General features: G+C 39.2%; 1 protein-coding gene, 1 long non-coding RNA gene and 1 pseudogene across 8 annotated transcripts in view; 2 read left to right on the top strand and 1 right to left on the bottom strand.

The window, feature by feature from the left end:
• The window catches only part of LOC309623865, a 543,116-nt gene that overhangs the window by 442,775 nt on the left and 78,852 nt on the right, over positions 1–21,489 (top strand). The window lies entirely within an intron of this gene.
• CREBRF (CREB3 regulatory factor) overlaps positions 1–21,489 on the bottom strand; it is a 61,596-nt gene that overhangs the window by 19,188 nt on the left and 20,919 nt on the right. For 5 of the 6 annotated variants that reach the window (XM_082381105.1, XM_082381108.1, XM_082381110.1 and 2 more), the window contains exons 2-7: positions 16,674–16,870; positions 14,521–14,646; positions 11,975–13,061; positions 4,304–4,498; positions 2,467–2,656; positions 1,174–1,247 (exon numbers count right to left, since the gene is read on the bottom strand). In XM_082381105.1, the coding sequence (XP_082237231.1) occupies positions 1,174–1,247; positions 2,467–2,656; positions 4,304–4,498; positions 11,975–13,061; positions 14,521–14,646; positions 16,674–16,682 (1,681 nt within the window). In that variant the 5' untranslated portion in view covers positions 16,683–16,870. The remainder of the gene's footprint in view (positions 1–1,173; positions 1,248–2,466; positions 2,657–4,303; positions 4,499–11,974; positions 13,062–14,520; positions 14,647–16,673; positions 16,871–21,489) is intronic. The other variant, XM_082381109.1, reaches the window with a different exon arrangement.
• Positions 185–709, top strand: LOC309623852 (small ribosomal subunit protein uS12 pseudogene; annotated as a pseudogene). The gene has a single exon. The product of its transcript is annotated as a small ribosomal subunit protein uS12 pseudogene (transcript).

Raw genomic sequence — 21,489 nt, 5'->3', positions numbered from 1 at the left:
GTACCTAGAGCCTGTGCTCCGCAACAAGAGAAGCCACCACAATGAGAAGCCCGCATACCGCAGCAAAGAGTGGTCCCCGCTCGCCGCAACTAGAGAAAGCCCACGTGCAGCAACGAAGACCCAAAACGCAGCCAAAAATAAATAAATTAAAAAAAAAAAAAAAAGAGTAATCTGGGGTAATGTTAAAAATACGGGCTCAGGCCTGTGGCGCCGGCAGGATGGGCAAGTGTCACGGTCTTCGTACTGCCAGGAAGCTCCGTAGCCACCGACGAGACCAAAAGTGGCGTGATAAACAGTACAAGAAAGCCCATTTGGGCACAGCCCTGAAGGCCAACCCTTTTGGAGGTGCTTCTCATGCCAAGGGAATTGTGCTTGAAAAAGTAGGGGTTGAAGCCAAACAGCCAAATTCTGCCATCAGGAAGTGTGTCAGGGTTCAACTAATCAAGAATGGCAAAAAAATCACCGCCTTTGTACCCAATGATGGTTGTTTGAATTTTATTGAGGAAAATGATGAAGTTCTGGTTGCTGGATTTGGTCGCAAAGGTCATGCTGTTGGTGACATTCCTGGAGTCCGCTTTAAGGTTGTCAAAGTAGCCAATGTCTCTCTTTTGGCCTTATACAAAGGCAAGAAGGAAAGACCAAGATCATAAGTTTTGATGATGAAAGCAGGATAGTAATAAATTTCCGTATGCCAAAAAAAAAAAAAAAATACGGATTCCTGGGTTCTACTTGCATAGATTACAGTTCAGAGTATCTGGGAGAAGCCTAGAAATCTACAGTTTAACATGTACACACACACGATTCTAATGAACAATCACATTTGTAAAACATGTTTCTAAACTATCCACTCAAAGGTTAAAATATATATTAGTTAATAAAATTGGCTAACCCAGCACACAACTGTAAAATGGAAGTCAGAGATTAAAATGGTCACAAGAGGTGAGCTCTTTAGGATAGAGGTGAGATTTGGCTTGGTGAGCCACAGGTAGACATACTAAGAGAAGGACGTGAATGAGTAAGAGTGAGTATATAGCTTACTGAATGGATGAACAAAAAAGAGGCTGGCCTAAAGCTGGGCAGAATACAGGGAAAGCAAATAACAAAACCAAAGAAAAAAAGAGTGGTCAGCAAGGTAAAAGGAAGTTAATCAAATTGTTAAAAGTGTTGGTTTACCGTATTCTGTGTTGAGGCCCCATAATTTCACTTTATTAGCTTCATATTGCGCTTTTTTCTTTAACCGACAAGCCCTGTGAAAGGAAGGAGCAATTAGCTCACTCATTTTTTTACAGGGAACATTCAGAATATACTTCTTTTTGCTGCTGTCAGACATTTTCTAATAGCAACCAAAAATCACTGCCTACTGATATTTGTATCAAGGGCCTCAATCATCACCCCAAAACATACAATATCATCATTTATCCAAACTGATTTTTTGAAGTTTCAGCATAGATTCAAAAATAAAGCTATGGTTAGTATACCAAAATAAACAAACAAAAACGGACAATACCAAGTGGTGTAGAAGATGTGAAATAAGTGGAACCCTCGTATGTTGCTGGAGGGGATGTAAAACAGTACATACAACTACTTCGGAAAACAGTAAATATTGTTTTAATTTACTTCATTACTTTGGAAATAGCTACTTTGGCAGTTTCTTATACAGTTAAACACACACTCTCGGGAATTTACCCAAGAGAAATGCAAACTTATGTTCACATAAACAACTGCAGATGAATGTTTATGGTGACTTTATTCATAATTGCACAAAATTAGAAACCACTCAACTATCCCTCAACTGGTGAACTGATAGATACACTGTAGTGTATCACTTCAAAGGACTACTACTATCAATACTCCTCCACACAACAACATGATGAATCTCCAATTCATCCTGTGTGATATCAAAGCCAGACTCAAAAGGCTGCATATAATATGATTCCATCTATATTCTAGAAAAGGCACAACTGTAGGAACAGAAAACAGATCGGTGGTTGTGAGGAGTTAGGGGTGAGAGAGGGAGTTCACTTTTACAAAGAGGCATAAGGAAATTTTTTAAGGCGATAAAAATGTTCAATATCTTGACTGTGGTTGTGGTTTACATAATTGGATATGTTTGTCAAAACTCACAGAAGGATACACTGAAAGTGAAGAATTTATCAAGTAAATTATACCTCAATAAAAAAACCTTACTGCAAAACAAACAAAAAATAAAGAGCTATGATAAAATTTTTCATTTTTATACTATAAGGCACTTGAGTTCATTCACCTCTCCCCTTTAAAAACTTCTTCCATGAAGCATAAATACCATCATTTACTTTCAAAGGAAAAATTATAATACTCTCATTGTAGTATTTATAAAAGTATATTTCTGAAAAAAGGGCCGAGGGCCATCTCCTCTATGAAAGCTCACTGAAGTCTAATCTCACCTCCTAGACTTCAATCACATGAGTAAACATGATTACCATTTACCTGGAAGCCAGCTTATTTTTTTCCTTCCTTGACCTTGGCCGGGCTGTTAAGGGAAGCTCACTGACTGGAGTCAGATCACTAATCACCTTATTCAGTTTCCGTAGTTCATTGCCTATCTGGAGTAGTTTTTTAGGATTTGGAGTCAGGTCTTCCACATCCGTTCTCCGTGACTTCTTTACTGCATATTTGCCTATAGACGGTTTAAAAGAAGTTTAAGTGAGATCATTTTATTTAACAAGAGATACATTTTATATAGCCATATTTAAAATCCCATCTCTCCCCTCCCCCCTTTTTTTTCAGAGGCCTGAGCATGTGAACAACCTACGCTAGAAGGGCTGGCCTCTTCTCCTTCCCACTTTGTGATGGCAAGAAATGGGGGTAATATAGCACAACTCCAGCCTTTTCCCAACTCTTCTCCACCTTAAGGTTTCTAGCCCTGGTACGATGGATTCTTAATTATCTGCATGGAAGTAATAAGCATCTCAAACCTCAGGACTGGAGTCCAAGTTCACCTGCACACGAAAATCAGGGCTAGGGTACAGTATATGGTCAGGAACGAATTTGGAAATTTTACCCAAACCAAGACATTTAGGCTGCTATGACTGAAAATTTGTCAGACATATATATTCCTGTGTTGGACCCAAAAGTCCAACAAATAAGGATTGCCTTTTCAGAAACCACGTCTTCAGTTAGTTTGATAAATAACATTACAGAAGACTCAAGAAGACTTTCCCTACCACTGCAGGCAAGAGGAATGGCTCTGTCCTCTGAACTACAATACCCTGAACAACTTTCCTAGTACTCACTACATGCTACCTGTACCTATTTGTTGGACTCATCTTTTCATTTCTGGTAGAAAATAGATCTGAAGTCAAAAATTAGGCCTTTATTCACTGAAAGATAATAGAGTACAGACCTGGGTGCCAGTGGAAAGGGAAAATGAGGCACAAATATACTTCTGATACAACTTCTGTGTCAAAAATGCTTAGCAACTTATATCTGTAGCATGAGCGACTACTAAACTGTTTACTGAGCTCCAGCCTACTAGTGCCCTCCACCTTCTCAGTACAGACTTTGGATTAAGGTAAAAACATCTGTGCAGAAGAAATTCTACTCAATTACTTCCTCCTGGGTTCACAGTTCAAAATCTGGCCTACCTAAGATTATAAGCTTCTCCTGACTCTTACTATTCAATTCTTCCTGCTCCATTCCTTTTCTCCACAATTGTTCTTCCTTTCTTTTCCTTTCCCTCCTCTTTTCTCTCCACCACCGTTTTGATTCCAATCTCCCTGTTTACATTTAGGCCTGGAGATTGGACAAAAATGAAAGACAGAGATGCTAGAGCCCATTCTCTTCTTTCCCAACCCTTCTTGCTTATGGCAACTGTGACAGGTCAGGAATCAGCAGGCTGTTGGGTCATTTCCTGGGTAGGATATATAGAACAAGAAGTGACTAGAAATCATTTTTGCACAAGCTTTCCTCCTGTTTAGGTGATGGCTCTCAATACTGGTAAAAGCTATTTGTGAATGAAGAGCAGTCATAGCAAATACAGCGGCTCTACTGTTCTACTCTCCAATTTGCTAGGAAGGGTTGAATACCTACATATAATGTATAATGATTAAGCATTATGGTTTACTATCTCTATTTAAAAGTGACATGAAATATCCAGGACTGATGGTTACCAAGACTTATCATGGTGATCATGGTGTATGCAAATGTCAGATCACTATGTAATACACCTGAAACTGATATAATATTGTACATCAACTATATTTCAATAACAAGAGAAAGGAAGGGAGGGAGGGAGGGAACCTATATGATCACAATCCCCTCTTACCATGATGTAAGCCATTCTTCTGATACATGTTACTTGGCAAGGTATCTCTGTTCCATTCAGATGGCCTTAGCATCCTCTCTTGCTGTGATGGTGTGAGTTGTTCACTATACTCCCAGAAGTACCTTCTTTTACCTCTCTTCCGAGAGGTAATTGAAGTCATCTCCTTCAAGTCTTCCACAGAATCATTTTCATAGCCTTAAAAAAAGAAAGCACCCCCCCCCCGAATTTTTTAAGTTCCATAAATTTCAATAAACCAATCAGGACAAACAAAAAGATCCCCTCTATTTACCACCTGACACATTTCCTTTCATCAAAAAACAGTATTAACATGTCAAAGATAATAAACCAAATCTATAAAATAACTTTTAATGTAGAAATCTCTAATTCAAAATATTTAGAGATTAATAAACAGAGATAACTACACTGTTTATCTTCCTTAGGTTTCTCCTTGGTTAGTATATGACACTTTTTTTGTATCTTCACATAAGATTGAGAGAATAATGAAATATAGCCACAGGAAAATAAACAACCCAATCAAAAAATGGGCAGAAGACCTAAATAGACATTTCTCCAAAGAAAACATACAGATGGCCAACAGGCACATGAAAAGATGCTCAATATCGCTAATTATCAGAGAAATGCAAATCAAAACCACAATGAGGTATCACCTCGCACCAGTCATAATGGCCATCATTAAAAAGTCCACAAACAATAAATACTGGAGAGGGTGTGGAGAAAAGGGAACCCTCCTACACTGTTGGTGGGAATGTAAATTGGTGCAGCCACTATGGAGAACAGTATGGACGTTCCTTAAAAAGCTAAATACAGAGTTGCCATAGGATCCAGCAATCCCACTCCTGGGCATATACCCGGAGGAAACGCTAATTCAAAAAGAGTCATGTACCAAAATGTTCATTGCAGCTCTATTTACAATAGCCAGGACATGGAAGCAACCTAAGTGTCCATCATCGGATGAATGGATAAAGAAGATGTGGCACATATATACAATGGAATATTACTCAGCCATAAAAAGAAACGAAATGGAGGTATTTGTAGTGAGGTGGATGGAGTTAGAGTCTGTCATGCAGAGTGAAGTAAGTCAGAAAGAGAAAAACAAATACAGTATGCTAACACATATATATGGAATCTAAGGGAAAAAAAAAGGTCATGAAGAACCTAGTGGCAAGACAGGAATAAAGACACAGACCTACTAGTGAATGGACTTGAGGCTATGGGGAGGGGGAAGGGTAAGATGTGACAGGGTGAGAGAGTGGCATGGACATATATACACTACCAAATGTAAAATAGATAGCTAGTGGGAAGCAGTCGCATAACACAGGGAGATCAGCTTGGTGCTTTGTGACCACCTGGGGGGGGATAGGGAGGGTGGGAGGGAGGGAGATGCAAGAGGGAAGAGATATGGGAACATATGTATATGTATAACTGATTCACTTTGTTATAAAGCAGAAACTAACACACCACTATAAAGCAATTATACTCCAATAAAGATGTAAAAAAAAACAAAAACAAAAACAAAAATACACATGCACCCCAATGTTCACAGCAGCACTATTTACAACAGCCAAGACTTGGAAGCAACCTAAATGTCCATGGACAGATGAATGGATAAAGAAAATGTGGTGTGTATGTGTATGTGTATATATATATATATATATACACACACACACATACATAAACACACATACACACACACACACAAACAGAATACTACTCAGCCATAAAAAAGAATGAAATAATGCCATTTGCAACAACATGGATGGACCTAGAGATTATCATATTAAGTGAAATCAGACAGAGAAAGAAAAATAAGTATCATATGATATCACTTATATGTGGAGTCGAAAATATGATACAAATGAAGTTATTTATAAAATAGAAACAGACTCACATAGAAAACAAACCTATGCTTACCAAAGGGGAACGTGGGGGGAGGGATAAATTAGGAGCTTGGGATTAGCAGATACAAACTACTATATATAAAATAGATAAACAACAAGGTCCTACTGTATAGCACAAGGAACTATATACAATATCTTGTAATAACCTATAATGAAAAAGAATATATGTATGTATAACTGAATCACTTTGCTGTACACCAGAAACTAACACAACACTGTATAAATCAACTATATTTCAATTAAAAAAAAAAAGAAATATAGCCACAGGAATGTTAAAAGTACCATTAGTTAACAGTACTTAGACACTATACAATTATTTTTAATGTCTTCCGTCTAATATTTATGCATCTGAAACATCCCCAGACAGAAAGCTGTGTGCATTTCTGGGATGGTATCCTATGAGGCAGAATTCCGCGAAGCAGCAGTGGTCTTCTTCCTACTTCCCACAATACCCTTTTTGTAAAAGTACAAAAATGATAGTTCTCACACAGGCTATTCAAATAAAAACTTATATGCCTATTTCTAACTAATATTTTATTGGAAGCAATTTGCATTTACTTCACTTTTTAAGAAGTTATTTTCCCTACTAATAGGAAGTTTCAGTAAATACTTAATTCTGAGCTGCTAGAACTACTGGTCAGACCCAATACAGAATAACTTATACATCTAAAATACCCTCAGAGCATGCCCATCTTAGAGGTACTCCACCTAATTAGTACTAGGTACATGGGGCAATGGAGATGGGCTGTGCACGGGGTGTGTACAGCCCTAAACCTAAGGTAGCAAGGAAAAACTGGATGGCGATGGCCAAGCAAAATGACCACTTTCCCTCCTAAAAACATGACTCCTCTGGAACTGACACTAAGAAAGTGATGACATCTGCACATTTTGGAAATAAAATAGAATTTTAGAATTTTACCAGGTTTTCTTCACATTAAGAATTAATTAGGAACATGATTCTATTTATTTGACATTGTGGGAAAGGCAAAAGTACAGGGACAAAGTGGTTGCCAGGAGTTGGGGGTGGAGGGAGAGGCTGACTATAAAGGAACGGGAGGGAAATCTGGGGGGTGATCAAACTGTTCCGTACCTTGATTGTGGTGGTGGTGGTTTCATGATTATGTGCATTCGTCAAAACTCAAAGAAGTGTACACTTAAAGAGGGGTGAATTTTACTGTTATGCCTCGATAAACATGACCTTTGAAAAAAGAATCAATTCAGAGAGCAGAATGATTTCGAGGCAACAGTAAAGACAAGCTTTTGTAGCACTGCTGGCTTAACAGCATTATAATGCTCATGTAGTACTTTAAAACAAAGTAAAAAAACACAAACAAACAAAACAACAACATGGCAAGCAGTGTGACAGAAAACCTTAGTTCTTCTTAAGAAATGAGGGACAGACTTCCCTGGTGGCGCAGTGGTTGAGAATCCTCCTGCCAATGCAGGGGACATGGGTTTGACCTCTGGTCCAGGAAGATCCCACATGCCGCGGAGCAACTAAGCCCGCAAGCCACAACTACTGAGCCTGCGTGCCACAACTACTGAAGCCCGTGCACCCTAGAGCCCGCATGCTGCAACTACTGAGCCCACGCACCCAGAGCCCGTGCTCCACAACAAGAGAAGCCACTGCCTGAGAAGCCCGCGCACCACAACGAAGAGTAGCCCCTGCTCGCCGCAACTAAAGAAAAGCCTGCGTGCAGTAACAAAGACCCAGCGCAACCAAAAATAAAATTTAAATAAATAAATAAATAAAAAAGAAATGAGGCACAAGTTAAGTGACACAATCATTTTCAGAAATCTGATTTTTGAAAATTCTGTTAGATACATAAATAATTTTTTCTTTACTCGTGTTAATGTATCACTTTAAATTAAAGGATTTTATCTTATTCCAGTTATCAACCTAGCTTTGGAAAAGGTGCAAGGGCTACATGCTTCTGCCAGAAATGGCCTTTTTAAAAAGGCCTTTGCTCCATGAGGCCAAGCTAAAATTACTGGCTCACAAAGACGACCCTACTATGGCTGGGAACACCTCAATACAGGCAGCACCAACCAAAACACTCCCATCTTCCTATGAATGTCAAGAACTGGCGTCCCACATTTAAGTCTACCCCAGCCCAAAGTATAAGGGAAACATTTTCACATACAGCTTCCTCAGGCAACCCATCCCCCGACACTTTATTTGATATGCTCCCTCAGGTGGCCTAGATTTCTGGCAAAACGCTGTCTCTCTCATTTAACGTACTCACGTATTTCACTCACAGATGTTTCATTTGAGGCTTCTAAGAACTGGGTAGGAAGAGGTTATTAACCCTATTTACAAAAAGAAACATGCTCATGGAGGGTTTAAGTGATTTGGCAGAGCTGGGACTGGCTCAGGCCCCATGACTCCAGCTCCAAATGGACTTCCCGCTTTGCCTGTGCCTACCCTACCTAGTTAAATGGTCTAAACAGATTTTTTTCCCCACATATATTCCATGTTAAATCCAAAGAGTCATTAGGATTTGGATTTCTTCTCTCCCACCCAAATTAATAACCAGTTTTATTTACTTACATATGTTCAGCACTTTCCCAAAAAAAGTATTTAAGGGTTATCAGTTTTCTTTGACCTAATATTTTAGTATTTTCTAATAGCATACACCATGAACTCACAATAACACACACACACACACACAATGGATTTGTTAAAATCATCTGCCTTTCAATACAGAGACTACTGTGATCAAGTAGAATGCAGGAAAATTATATTCCCAGATCACCGGTCTTGCATTTAAGGTGATTAAATATTTCTCGAAGTGTGTTCTGAGGAACACTATTACTATAAAATATGTCTTCAATCCCAAGTGGGTTCTGTGGTCAAATAAATTTTAAGAAACTCTTGTCCTGAATCTTTCTCTTGCCAAGTCACAGTACACATAAAATCAGAAGACCGAGAAATCATGACAGTAAATAAACCCACTCAACTCTAAGTTGCATGAAGATAAGGATCATGTCTATTTTGTTCATCTCTGCATAGCCAAAAATCTAGTACACACAGTGCCTAACACAAAATTAGGCACCTCCCCACAATTTTTTTTAAACAAATGATTTGTTTAATGTAACATTTCCCATGGAGCCTTTTCCATTTTCTTTTCATTTGCTGGATCACCATATTGATCTAACTCATTCCTTTCTGACACAGTTACCAAAACATAGTCAAAAAGGCCTAAAATTCTGATCACACATCTTTAGTTAGTGCAGATTACTACCATTAAGCTGGTAAAGTCAATCATGAAAATCCTTAGTAGGGATTACAAAATAAACTCTCATTCTGGGGGCCTAATTCTTAGCCTTACAACCATGTAATTCCATGACCCCAAACAGTTGTAGCCTGTCCACAGAATAGGCTCTATTAAAACTTGGGAGCAAGTCCAGAGTAGAGACTGAAACTCCATTTTACACCTTTCCTGGAGCTTTGTAGGCTCAGGCACTGTTGTAGCCAACTGCCAAGAAACAGCATCAAGGGAGCTAGTCATCACAAAAGGGCCTTTGTAAACTGCTGCAAATTAAACCAATCAACCCACTCTAAAACTAGCACTCTGAAGAAACTATAACTATCCCACTTTTCTGCTTCAAAGAATTTCTTCTTGCCTCTCACCAATAACTCACATTTGTATTCTTAAAGTCACTTGTTTAGCTCTTTCTTCCAAGAAGAAGGGAAATTTTCATTAGCAAATGTGAATAAGCCCCCAAAATACCATAAAATATCATTGATTTGTGGATAAAGCATGTCATTCGTTGACATTTGTGAGAAGTGTCCAAGTAATACTAACCAAAGAGGTTTTACTTCAAGTCAACTGGAAGTGAGTGAATTAAATGCCATCCAAACATTTAGCATTGTTAAATAGTGCCAAGAGGAGGGCTTCACCCTGCCAAATGCCAGCTAACACATCTCTGTTTAAAGCACTGTTGGTTGCTTAACACCAACAAACTCACAAATCAGGGCTCTCCCCCCCACCCCCGACGAGAGTCAAAAGGCTGAGAAAATGGAAATGAGGGTCAACTTATCAAGTGGTTTCTCTTCATGGACCTACTCATCTCTCAACACATTTATCCACGTGAAATCAAGTCAAAAGATCAAGGATGAACTTAAACTGGAGTTAAAAGTCAAGGAAAAGCAGGAATTCCCTGGCAATCCAGTGGTTAGGACTCCACGCTCTCATTGTCGAGGCCCAGATTCAATCCATGGTCAGGGAACTAAGATCCCACCAAAAAAAAAAGTCAAAGAAAAGCAAAACTACAACCAGAAGTGGAATAAACAGTATAGTCCTTGCCTGCCTTGCTTGGTGATAGTGGGATTTACCGACTCCCTCAGATTTATATATTCCTTTTAGCACCAGCTGGTAAAGGCATTTTCTTCCCCACACTTTCCACTTCCTAGTTATCACCCTAGTTATCACTCCTTGTCTCAACCCTTACCTTCCCTCCTACCCTAATTCTAAATATGGGACTCAAAACAATAGGACTGACCTGTCAGGTTTTAAGGACCACTCATGGAGAGCACTCTGGTCTCCCTATGGGAGGGAGCTATATAACTTACTGCTAACTGCAAAGATAGTTTGAAACACCTCAAAGCAGATTTCATTAACTTGTTGAGAGAAAAGTTTTCCTGCTAAGTAGAAAAGACAATTGTTCTGTCTAGACTATACTGAGTGCTAAAGTAAACCAAAGAAAAGGCATAAACCCTTTTCCTCCACCTTTTCCTTACTTGAAAATCCACTCAAGTCAAACAACTTAATTGTATCAAATGCATAAATCATTTGTGCAATAGAAAGATTTCACTAAGAGGAAAGTCTCTGGGCAATAATATGCTTCACTGGCTACAATATAGCTACTATGGCTGAAAAACCTTTCTGAAAATTAAATACCAATGTTTATACTGCCCGAAATTCCAACAATGAAAGGGCTCTCTTTGACAATTTATATTTTTCTTAATAACTTGGTCTTTTATGTAGAAGTTATAGTACCAACATTATTTTTGAAGAAAATAACTTTCGCTTAAATGTGAAGATCTTCACTTCTTTGTGCATTTAACTGTGTGCCACTTGGCAACACCATTTTCATAAATAAACTGCACAAGCCAACAGTGGCAAGAGCCCAACCATGTACATACTGAAGTGAACCAGTTCCCCACAGGTTTCATTTTCTTTCTCCCTTTTTTTTATATGCACTGTATATAAATAGAGCAGAGACTCCTTCATGCTCATTAAATTATAGCATGTATTTTTCTTCAGTGGAAAAATACTGTGCAAATGAAAGATGCAGCAGACACAAAGAAAAAGCTCTCTTTTACATTATTCATTACGTAGGCTTTGTTGGTTATTAGGGATGAGTAATATAAACCATCATTGCTTGGTTCACCATTCTAGGGACTCCAAACACACCTCAATTATAACAGAGGGACACATGCAGAAATAGGAATATTTTTTAAACCAATCAATTTTGGCATCTTTGCACAGCTGCTCAAGAGAGTGACAGATCACTTAACCTAAGATAAATTAAGAAGAAGCCCTCGAGGAATCAGCATATGAACTACACATGAGCAAGAGTGATTATTTTAGAGCTGTTTGAATAGATAAAAGCAATTACATATTCAAGTCAAGATACTAAGTCATTTAATCCCCAGACTAAGACAAAGAAAGCATCCAAAGCAAAACTTTCTATTTCAAGAGAGTAGCAAAAAGTCAATTCAGTAAGCCTCCAAGCACTACAATACCTGGTTCAGAGAAAGTGTCACTGATGTCATCATCCTTGTCATCTTCATAATCCTCTTCCTCTTCTTCCTCTTCCTCGTTTTCAGAAAGTTCGTGCTCGCTGCCAAATCCTTCATCATGGTCCTCATCGTCAACATCTTCCTCGTCCTCCTCGTCTTCTTCAGGACTGCATTTGGTTGGCTGTTCACCCAAGTTGTCAGACACAAAAAGGGAATAATTGTGCTCTTCTTTTTTCTGGGATGAATCTGAGACCAATGTGCTGGCAGAAAGGCTGCTACTCTCTCCTGCTGCAATCGACACAGGCCCCTCCTGGGGCAGGGGACTGAGTAATAGTTCCTGGGTTTCTTTAAAAGGCAAAGCTGGAGTGGCATGGCCCTGCAGAGGCTCCGTCCCTTTTTTCTCTGGTCTTTTGGCTACGGCTCCACAGTAGCAGGTGTTCTCCTTTGCTGAATCTGCATGAACCTGGCTCAATAGAGGCCGGCTCTGCTGCACTGGGTTGATCTTTACCTTTGCCTTTTTCACATAGTCTTTACATTCAACATGAAAGTTCACTTTTTCATTATGATACATGTTGGTCTTCACCATGATTTGTGTGCTTGAAGTGGGTTTACTTGCTTTTTGGACACAGTCTGACAAAGGGACCTCAGCCTGAAGAGTCTTAGAAGAACACACAGGAGCAGCTGCTCTGCTTGCGATCTTTTTACCAGGGAATGATGAGGGCAAGGGATTTTGTTTGACACTGAAAAGTGAATCAGGGTAATAAAGGGAATCAGAAACAGACTGAGAGTCCTCACTATTAAGCTGGGCCAAAGTTGGAGTTTTACTTATGACCTCTTCATCTTGGTAAGGGCTAGAAAAGTCATCAAGACCCAAGTAATCCACTTCTTTTGTTCCCCAGATGTCACAGCTGGTTAGTTTGGTGTACTTCGTTAAGTCTTCACAGTATGTATCCCACTGTTCCCAGTTTGAGGTTAAAGCACCCTCGTTATCCAGGACATCTGTGAAAGACTCCAGATTTTCAATGTCTTTGCAGTCCTCCAAAGAAAGGAAGTTGTCTCTAGGATTTTGCTGGTAGTTCATCTCTCTATCCTGAGAAAGGTTTTAAAAAAAAAAAAAAATCACATACCGTAATTGAGGAAAGAGTTATTTACCTCCATACTCACTTTCATGTATCAAATTGATAAATCAGTACTCAACCTCTGGTCTGCTTTTACGATAAAGACTACTTACATGACACTCTACCATTCCATTTAATATCATTTCCTCGGGCAAGGAAAAAAAAAAAAAGGAAAATATGTCCCCTGAGAAACTTAGGTATGGTTCAGGGCTCTTGAACTTCACTGTAAACACTCTTCCCGAAAAAAAGTTTACATTTCCTGATCTTTAACTTAGAAGGATTTTGGGACCTTCTCAGAAACAAGCTTCAGTTATAAAGCAAATAACGAAGGCCTTACCTTCATCACAGAATATGTCTTCTTAAGTGAGAATTTAAACATAGAGGTGAAGAGCAATCCAAAGAGAGGTGCAACTCAGCCACAGAAAGATAAGATCTTTGGTAAGACCTGGTAACAACTCTTGGGCATGGGAAAGTACTTTAACTCCTCATGAGTAGAGAGATGATTTTTTAAATGTCAGTAAGACTATGCAGCCATTAAAAGGAATGCAGTTAAGCTCTAATGTACTAGGATGAAAGGCCACTTACCACGTTTTTATGTTAAAAACAGTTAAGTTACAGAATACCGTATCAATGATATGTCATCCAATTTTAAATATTCATATATTTATATATGCATAGAAAAACTCTGTTAGTGGTAATTATCTCTGGGGAAAAGGTTTGGTGGGTGGAGGCTCAGGAAGAAAATGAGGAAATTTTCAGTTTTCCAGTTTGTTTTTGTTCTGTTTTGATTTCTCCATTTGTTTGTGGGGTTTTGGTTTTTTTTTTTTTTTTTTTGGTTGCATGTATGTCTCTGTGTGTTTTAACAGCTTTACTGAAGTATAGTTTACATACCACAAAATTCACCTCTCTTTACTGTACAACTCAATAATTTTTAGCAAATTAACAGATTTGTGTTAGTTTTCCAGTTTTTATATACCTCCATGTTTCTTAAGTTGCATGTAATTTAAATTATTCTTAAAGTCTTTTTCTTAAGAATCTTAAGTGTCTATTTACCTCGAGAATAAATGATTAGTATATTCAGATGTTGCTTGGAATTGCTACCTTTGTCTCACATTCTCTGTGTCATCTGCCTTGCTCAATGTTATCATTCCTAAATATCCCAGCTGCAAAGTCCTTTAGCAGTTAGGCATATTAAAAAGACGGCTTCTATCTTCATCGTCAAAAACTAAACTTAAGGATATTTAGATAACCTTTCCTCTCACTATTTTCAATGGGTTCACACACCCTACTAAAATACCAGACTGACAGTGACAAGAATAAAATTTGGCCTGATTACATCATTTTTTCTTTTTAGACATTTATAAATAAAAAAAGTATACAACACCTTTACCTCAAATCGATTAAAGCAGAATCCAAGAAAATGTTACTTACCAGTTCATACATGAAATCTGGATCTGAACTGTTTGCTAAGAGATCTGTGCTCATCAGAGTCTGTTCTGAAAAGGTGTGGCTTCGAAAGGCATCCCCAAAAGGCGGATCCATTCCGCTTACACTAGGCTACAACAGAGTGATTTTAATTTTGGAAAGTTAATGACTGCTTCGAGACCAGTTTATTACACACAAGCCCCACCCCCACACCTACTAAATAATTATCTTCAAAACTATTTTGTATTTTTTCCTGCTTTTTAATTTTAGTACATTTGAAATATCTAACTAACATTAAACTATGGACTTATATTAGGAAAATAACTAAGATGCATCAAACATTGGAAAAGGAATAGACTGGAAATTGTTAATTATACCTAACTTCTAAAAACTAAAGCTTATTTAGCCACCAGAGTCAGCATGTAGTACCTAATGAGTACTTTTATTTATTAGCTATGTAACATTTCTTCAAATCCATCTCTAACAACACTCGCTGTTCTAACTCCAGAAAGTGGAGAATCCCCTGCCATTTCTTGGGGTCTGCAGAGGTAGCAAGACAGTCTCTATACTCCTAAATGAGATAGCAAGACAGTCTCTATACTCCTAAATGAGTTCAATGTCTTATTTCCCAAAACAAGTGGAAGACCATTTGGGCATCTCTAGTCCAACAAATGCCTCCAGGAACGTGATGGAGACAGGATCAGCCAAATATCAAAAAATCTGCTGAGTGAGGCCAGTAACTGGGGCATGAACTCAGTAGCCTTAATCCTCATCCCTGAGAAGGGTACAATTTCTATGATAAATAAGAAAGGGAGAAAAAAAGACTCGGCACCCAGAGTTGATGCTCCTTCTTTTCTCTTCATCCCCCCTTTACCATTTCAAGGTCTAAACAAATTACTTCAGAGTGAAGTTTGGGCTAGGACTACTAAAGTGACCCAAACAAGTCTAAGTCCTCACTTTGAAATCTAACTTGGATAAAAGAAGAAGATGGGAAAGAATACAAATTCCCTGTCTGCCTTTTTGTTCTTCTCTTGCAAGTTTCTGGCAAAACTTTAAAAATTATATTAGTCTACTTGCTTATATTTCTCTATTCATATACCTTCTACCTACCACAGACTGACCCCTTTTCACACACTCTTTCACCATGTTTTCCTTCATGGGTACTTCCCATCCCATTCTTTTCTTTCTCTAATTTTCTGCAAGCTTGCCAGGTTGCAAGCTCAAAGTAAGTGTTTTATAGACCTAAATTCAAGTATTCAATAAATAGCGAATGAAACTTTGAATGGGAAAGAAGTCAAAATGGGTATCTGCAGTCCACTTGGTATAGTGGTTGGGGTGGAGGGAGGCCACCGGTCTTTTTACTACCAGCTAGCAAACCCCCTTTCTTTGCCTCTGCTGCCTGCCTCCAAATCACTGGACCATCTCGGCAAGTTGCTGATTTCCCGTGCTCGAGGCACAGTTCTGCCTGGCCCCACATAAAGCCACCTTAGAGTCCCTGCCCTTTCATTATTTCTAGGTTTCTCCCCAGCATAAAAAGGGGAGGGATAAGACCTAACCACTGGAGGGGGAAGGGAAGAAGTTTGGATATGCAGAATAGGGACTAACAGGACTTCATTTATTGTTCCAGTGATTGCCTCAAACCAGAACTGAGCAATTCAAAATAGTTACCATAATATAAATAGATACAGTAATCCTTAGACACGTTTTGTGGGAGGTAGAGGTATATATATGTATATGTGTGTGTGTGTGTGTGTGTGTGTGTGTGTGCGCGCGTGTGTGAAAGAGAGAAAGGCTGAAGTCCCTCACCATTTCCTCCTTACTGAATTCAATGGGCATGAAGGGAAAGGAACAATTGGGAAACTAGAAGAAGATAGAGGGGATGGAAATGGGCTTTCTGTGGCAGATTAATTTTCAGGGGAGTTGGTTTAGCCCCCATAAAAGCCAGCACCTCTGCTACCTTCTAACCACCTTTTTCTTCACATCGTTCCCTGTGTCAACCTCACTAAATTTCAAAGCTATAGCAAAAGAAGGACATGTATTCAAAACCAGTTGAGATCAGAAGCAAAATGTCTTTAAAAGATAGTATAGCAAGTTGTGTTAAGATTCAGAGAACTTACTGAACCAACTGCAGTGGGAAAATATAAAACTCTGCACCTTACCTGAGGCATTTCCAAGCCCAGATCCTGTGAGTCCGATCCCAAACTTCTTTTTTTTCTCGTTTGTAAATTCCTTTCCAGCTTTACTTTTAATTTCAAGATCAAAGATGATTTTCACAATAAACAGCAGGTTTCCCAGAATGCCTTCAATTCAACTGCTTGGATCACTGTTGTTGTTTTTTTAATAATTCTGTGCGAATCTGTCAACAACACGAAGTAACTTCACTGAAAGCCACTAAAAACAAGTTTACCTTTCAAAAATAACATTAACAAAGAACACTTTAAAGGAATAAGTACTGTGATTGTACTATCAAGAATTTGGCCATTTTTTAGTACCAACTATTCTGAAATTCACCATCCCTCCCTCTATTTGTTTCTACAATAGGACTGGTCAATAACCAACTGGCACTATTAAAAAAAAAAAAAAAAAAAAAAAAAAAGCTGACAAAATTAACATAGGCCTGGGACTTCCCTGGCAGTCCAGTGGTTAAGACTCCATGCTTCCAATGCAGGGGGCGCAGGTTCGATTCTCTGGTTGGGGAACTAAGATCCCACATGCCCCGTGGCACAGCCAAAAGGAAAAAAAAAAAATTAACACATGCCCATCTTCCTGTGATCTAAAAATGTATTTTACTTAATGTTAAAATAAACCTCCCATTCGCTTCATGTTTTGTATGAGAAAACATAATGTCTCAGCAATTCCATCTACTGTATAATCATTACCGCTAAGTGAACCTACATTTTATATCTCTCATAAATCTACAAGAAGAGCAATGAATATGTATCACCATAAATAAATTCAACAGAATTTAACATATCCTCTACATTACATAAAATCACGTTCATAACGGTATATGCAACATTACTCTTCGAGTTATAAGTGAAATCTGTCCTTGAAGTAAGAATTATTCCAGTAAGCTCTGAACATGTGTATCTTGAGAGGGGAAACAGGGATAAGGACTACTTTGCAGAGTGGTTTCAAGGGTTAAATAAAATGACTGCAAGTCACCTGGCACAGGGTCTTGACTGTGGTAGAAACTGACAGGTTAGTTCCCCTTTCCCTCCTCTGTGAAGGCTTTAATCAAGAAGAACTAAACAGCTATACCCACTTCATCATCTCTTCCTAGATAAGTGGTCCTCAAAGTGTGATCCCAGGACCAGCAGCATCAGCATCAACCTGGAAATCTGTTACTAATGCAATTCTTGGGCTCCAGACCAGACCTACTAAAGCAGAAATTCTGAGAGTAGAGCCCAGTAATGTGTTTTAACAAGCACTCAGGGTGATTCTGCTCCTCTCTAAAATCTGAGAACCTCTGCTTTAAACTGAACTCCTTGCTCTTATTCATTCTAGATGCAGTATCATTTCTTAGACTGATGTAAAGAGCCAATTTAAGCTACACTGCCCTCTGTAGTTAACACATTCTCTGGCATAGACCTGTGAAGTGATACATTACATCAATTTCAGAGACCTCTTGCTGAACGAATAAGAAGAGAGAGTCAACAAGGACGCAATAATTGTTCTACTCAATTAGATTAATAAATTGACTATCATCTGCATTTCCTAGATCTTTGCTGGGCTCTTCCCTCTAGTGGGCTGTCATTCTCAGTGCACTGTTCTAGGCTAGGAAACACCCTCAAGTGCCCAACCTGGGCCCAGAAACAGAATTAACTATGTGTCTCAATCCAGTGCTACAGTTTAAATGGACTGATGCCTGCTTGTGCCAAAGGCTAGTTCTGGCCCAATTCCTCCTTGGACATACTGCCGACACGTACTCTCAGTCCTAACTCTTCCCATGATTCCTGTGAGAAACAAGGTCAGTTGCCTTTTCCAGACCTATTACTTAGACCCCCCCCAAAAACCAAATTATTCAAGTGATGCATTCAACAAAGTGGACTAGTATAATCCTGGTCTATAACCTTGGATCTGGGAGAAAAGTTTGATACTCTCTAAAACCTGAAACGTATCCTTTCTAGCAACAGGGTTGAAGAATCAAGAAGAGATTGAGTTCTCTTCTACATATATACTTTGGCATATATTTATTGGCAACCACTATAGACACCATGTACCAACAGCTTGGTTTATCAGGAAAACACTGGACAAAAAAAGGGCTAAGTTCTAGTCACTGCTCTCACTTGCAAACTCGACAATATTGGGTAGGTCAATCTTTCTAAAACTCATTTTTCTCATCCATGTAAAGAAAATAATATTACTCCTGGCTACCAAATTTCCTAAGCCATAAAACTTCTATACAAATAAAAATATTTATGTAAAACATTATTTTAAACACTTGGCATCGAAACAAATTTGTCAATGCAGTTAGCAAAAAGAGCACTTGTTTGGAGGACAAGAGACCTGGATTCCAGTTTTGATTCCATAATTAAAACTAAATAGGAGAGTGGCCAAGATGGCAAAGTAGAAGGACCTTAAGCTCATCAACTCTCACAAGCACACCAAAATCACAACAATCTGCAGAACAATCATTGTTGAAAAAGACTGAAACCTACCAGAAAAGATCCTCTACAGCTAAAGACACAAAGATAGAACCATGAGACTGGTAGGAGGTGTGGACTTACAATATAATCAAATCCCATATCTCCCAGGTAGGTGAACCCCAAACTGGAGAATAATTATATTATAGAGGTTTCCCCACAGGAGTAAGAGTTCTGAGCCCCATATCAGGGCCCCCAGTCTGGGGGTGTGGCAACAGGAACAGGAGCCCCTAGAGCATTTAGCTTTGAGGGCCAGTGGGGCTTGATTGCGGAAGCTCCACAGGATGAAATAAGACTTCATTCTTAAAGGGGGCACACAAAATCTCACGCACACCAGGACCAAAGACAAAAGCAGTAATTTCACAGGAGCCTGGGCCAGACCTACCTGTTGGTCTTGCAGGGTCTCCTGGGAAGGTGGGGGGCAGCTGTGGCCCACCCTGGGGACGTAGACACTGGTGGCAGATACATGGGGGAGGCTAATATATTGGCACCAAGACCTGGTCGCACCCAACAGCCTGTAGGCTCCAGTGCTGGGATACCTCAGGCCAAGCAACAAACTGGGTGTGGACACAGCCCTACCAGTCAGCAGACAGGTTGCCTAAAGACTTCCTGTCCACAGCTGCCTCTAAACACAGCCCTAAACATGGCCCTGCCCATCAGAATACAAAGACCCAGCTCCACCTACCAGGAGGCAGGCATGGGCCCCTCCCACCAGGAAGCCTGCACAAGCCCCTGGACCAATCTCACCCACCAGGGAAACAAACAAAATTAAAGAATACAATAACTGAAATGAAAAACACACTAAAAGGAACCAACAGTAGACTAAATGAAGGAGAAGAATGGATCCGTGAGCTGGAATACAGAATAGTGGAAATCACTGCTGCCAAACCAAAAAAAGAAAAAAGAATGAAAAGAAATGAGGACAGCTTGAAACCTCTGGGACAACGTCAAGCATGCTAATATTCACATTATAGGGGTCCCAGAAGGAGAAGAAAGAGAGAAAGAACCTGAGAAAATATCTCAAGAGATAATAGCTGAAAACTTCCCTAACCTGGGAAAGGAAATAGTCGCCCAAGTCCAGGAAGTGCAGAGTCCCATACAGAATTAACCCACAGGGGAATACACCATGACACACTGTAATCAAAAGGACAAAAATTAAATATAAAGAGAGAACATTAAAAGCAACAAGGGAAAAGCAACAAATAACAAACAGGAGAACTCCCATAAGGCTATCAGCTGATTTTTCAGCAGAAACTCTGCAGGCCAGAAAGGAGTGGCACAATATACTTAAAGTGATGAAAGAGAAAAACCTACAACCAAGAATACTCTACCTAGCAAGGCTCTCTTTCAATTTTGATAGAGAAGTCAAAAGCTTTACAGACAAGCAAAAGCTAAAAGATTTCAGCACCACCAAACCAGCTTTACAACAAATGCTAAAGGGACTGCTCTAGGTGGAAAAGAAAAGACCACAACTAGAAACAAGAAAATTACAAAACAGAAAATCTCACTGAGAAAGGCAAACACACAATAAAGGTAGGAAATCATCCACACACAAAGCTAGTAGGGAGGTTAAAAGATAAAAGTAGTAAAATCTGGACTTCCCTGGTGGTGCAGTGGTTAAGAATCCACCTGCCAATGCAGGGGACATGGGTTCGAGCCCTGGTCCAGGAAGATCCCATGTGCCGCGGAGCAACTAAGCCCGTGCGCCACAACTACTGAAGCCTGTGCGCCTAGAGCCCATGCTCTGCAACAAGAGAAGCCACCGCAGTGAGAAGGCTGTGCACTGCAAAGAAGAGTAGCCCCTGGTCGCCACAACTAGAGAAAGCCCGTGCACAGTAACGAAGACCCAACGCAGCCCAAAATAAATAAATAAACAAACAAATTTTTTTAAAAATAGTAAAATCACTTGTATCCAACAATAAGCAGTTAAGGGATACACAAAACAACTAGATGTAAAATATAAAATCAAAAACAGTAATCATCAGGGGAGGAGAATACAAATTCAGGGTATCTAAAATGCGTTTGAAATTAAGAGATCAGCAACTTAAAATAAGCACATATAAATATAGACTCCTATACAAAATCTTCATGGTAACCGCAAAATAAAAATGCATAATCGATATACATGCAAAACAAAAAAAGAAATCCAAACATAACACTAAAGTTAGTCACCAAATCACAACAAGAAAACAAAGAATGGGGGGAAAAAAACCTACAAAAACAAATCCAAAACAATTAACAAAATGGCAATAGGAACATACATATCGATAACTACCTTAAATGTAAATGAACTAAATGCTCCAACCAAAAGACACATACTGGCTGAATG

Source organism: Balaenoptera borealis, assembly GCF_965194805.1.
Source record: "Balaenoptera borealis genome assembly, chromosome: 2".
NCBI classification, from domain to species: Eukaryota; Metazoa; Chordata; class Mammalia; order Artiodactyla; family Balaenopteridae; genus Balaenoptera; species Balaenoptera borealis.
Note: the sequence above shows the minus strand (reverse complement) of the source record. Positions and strands in the feature narration are given on the sequence as shown.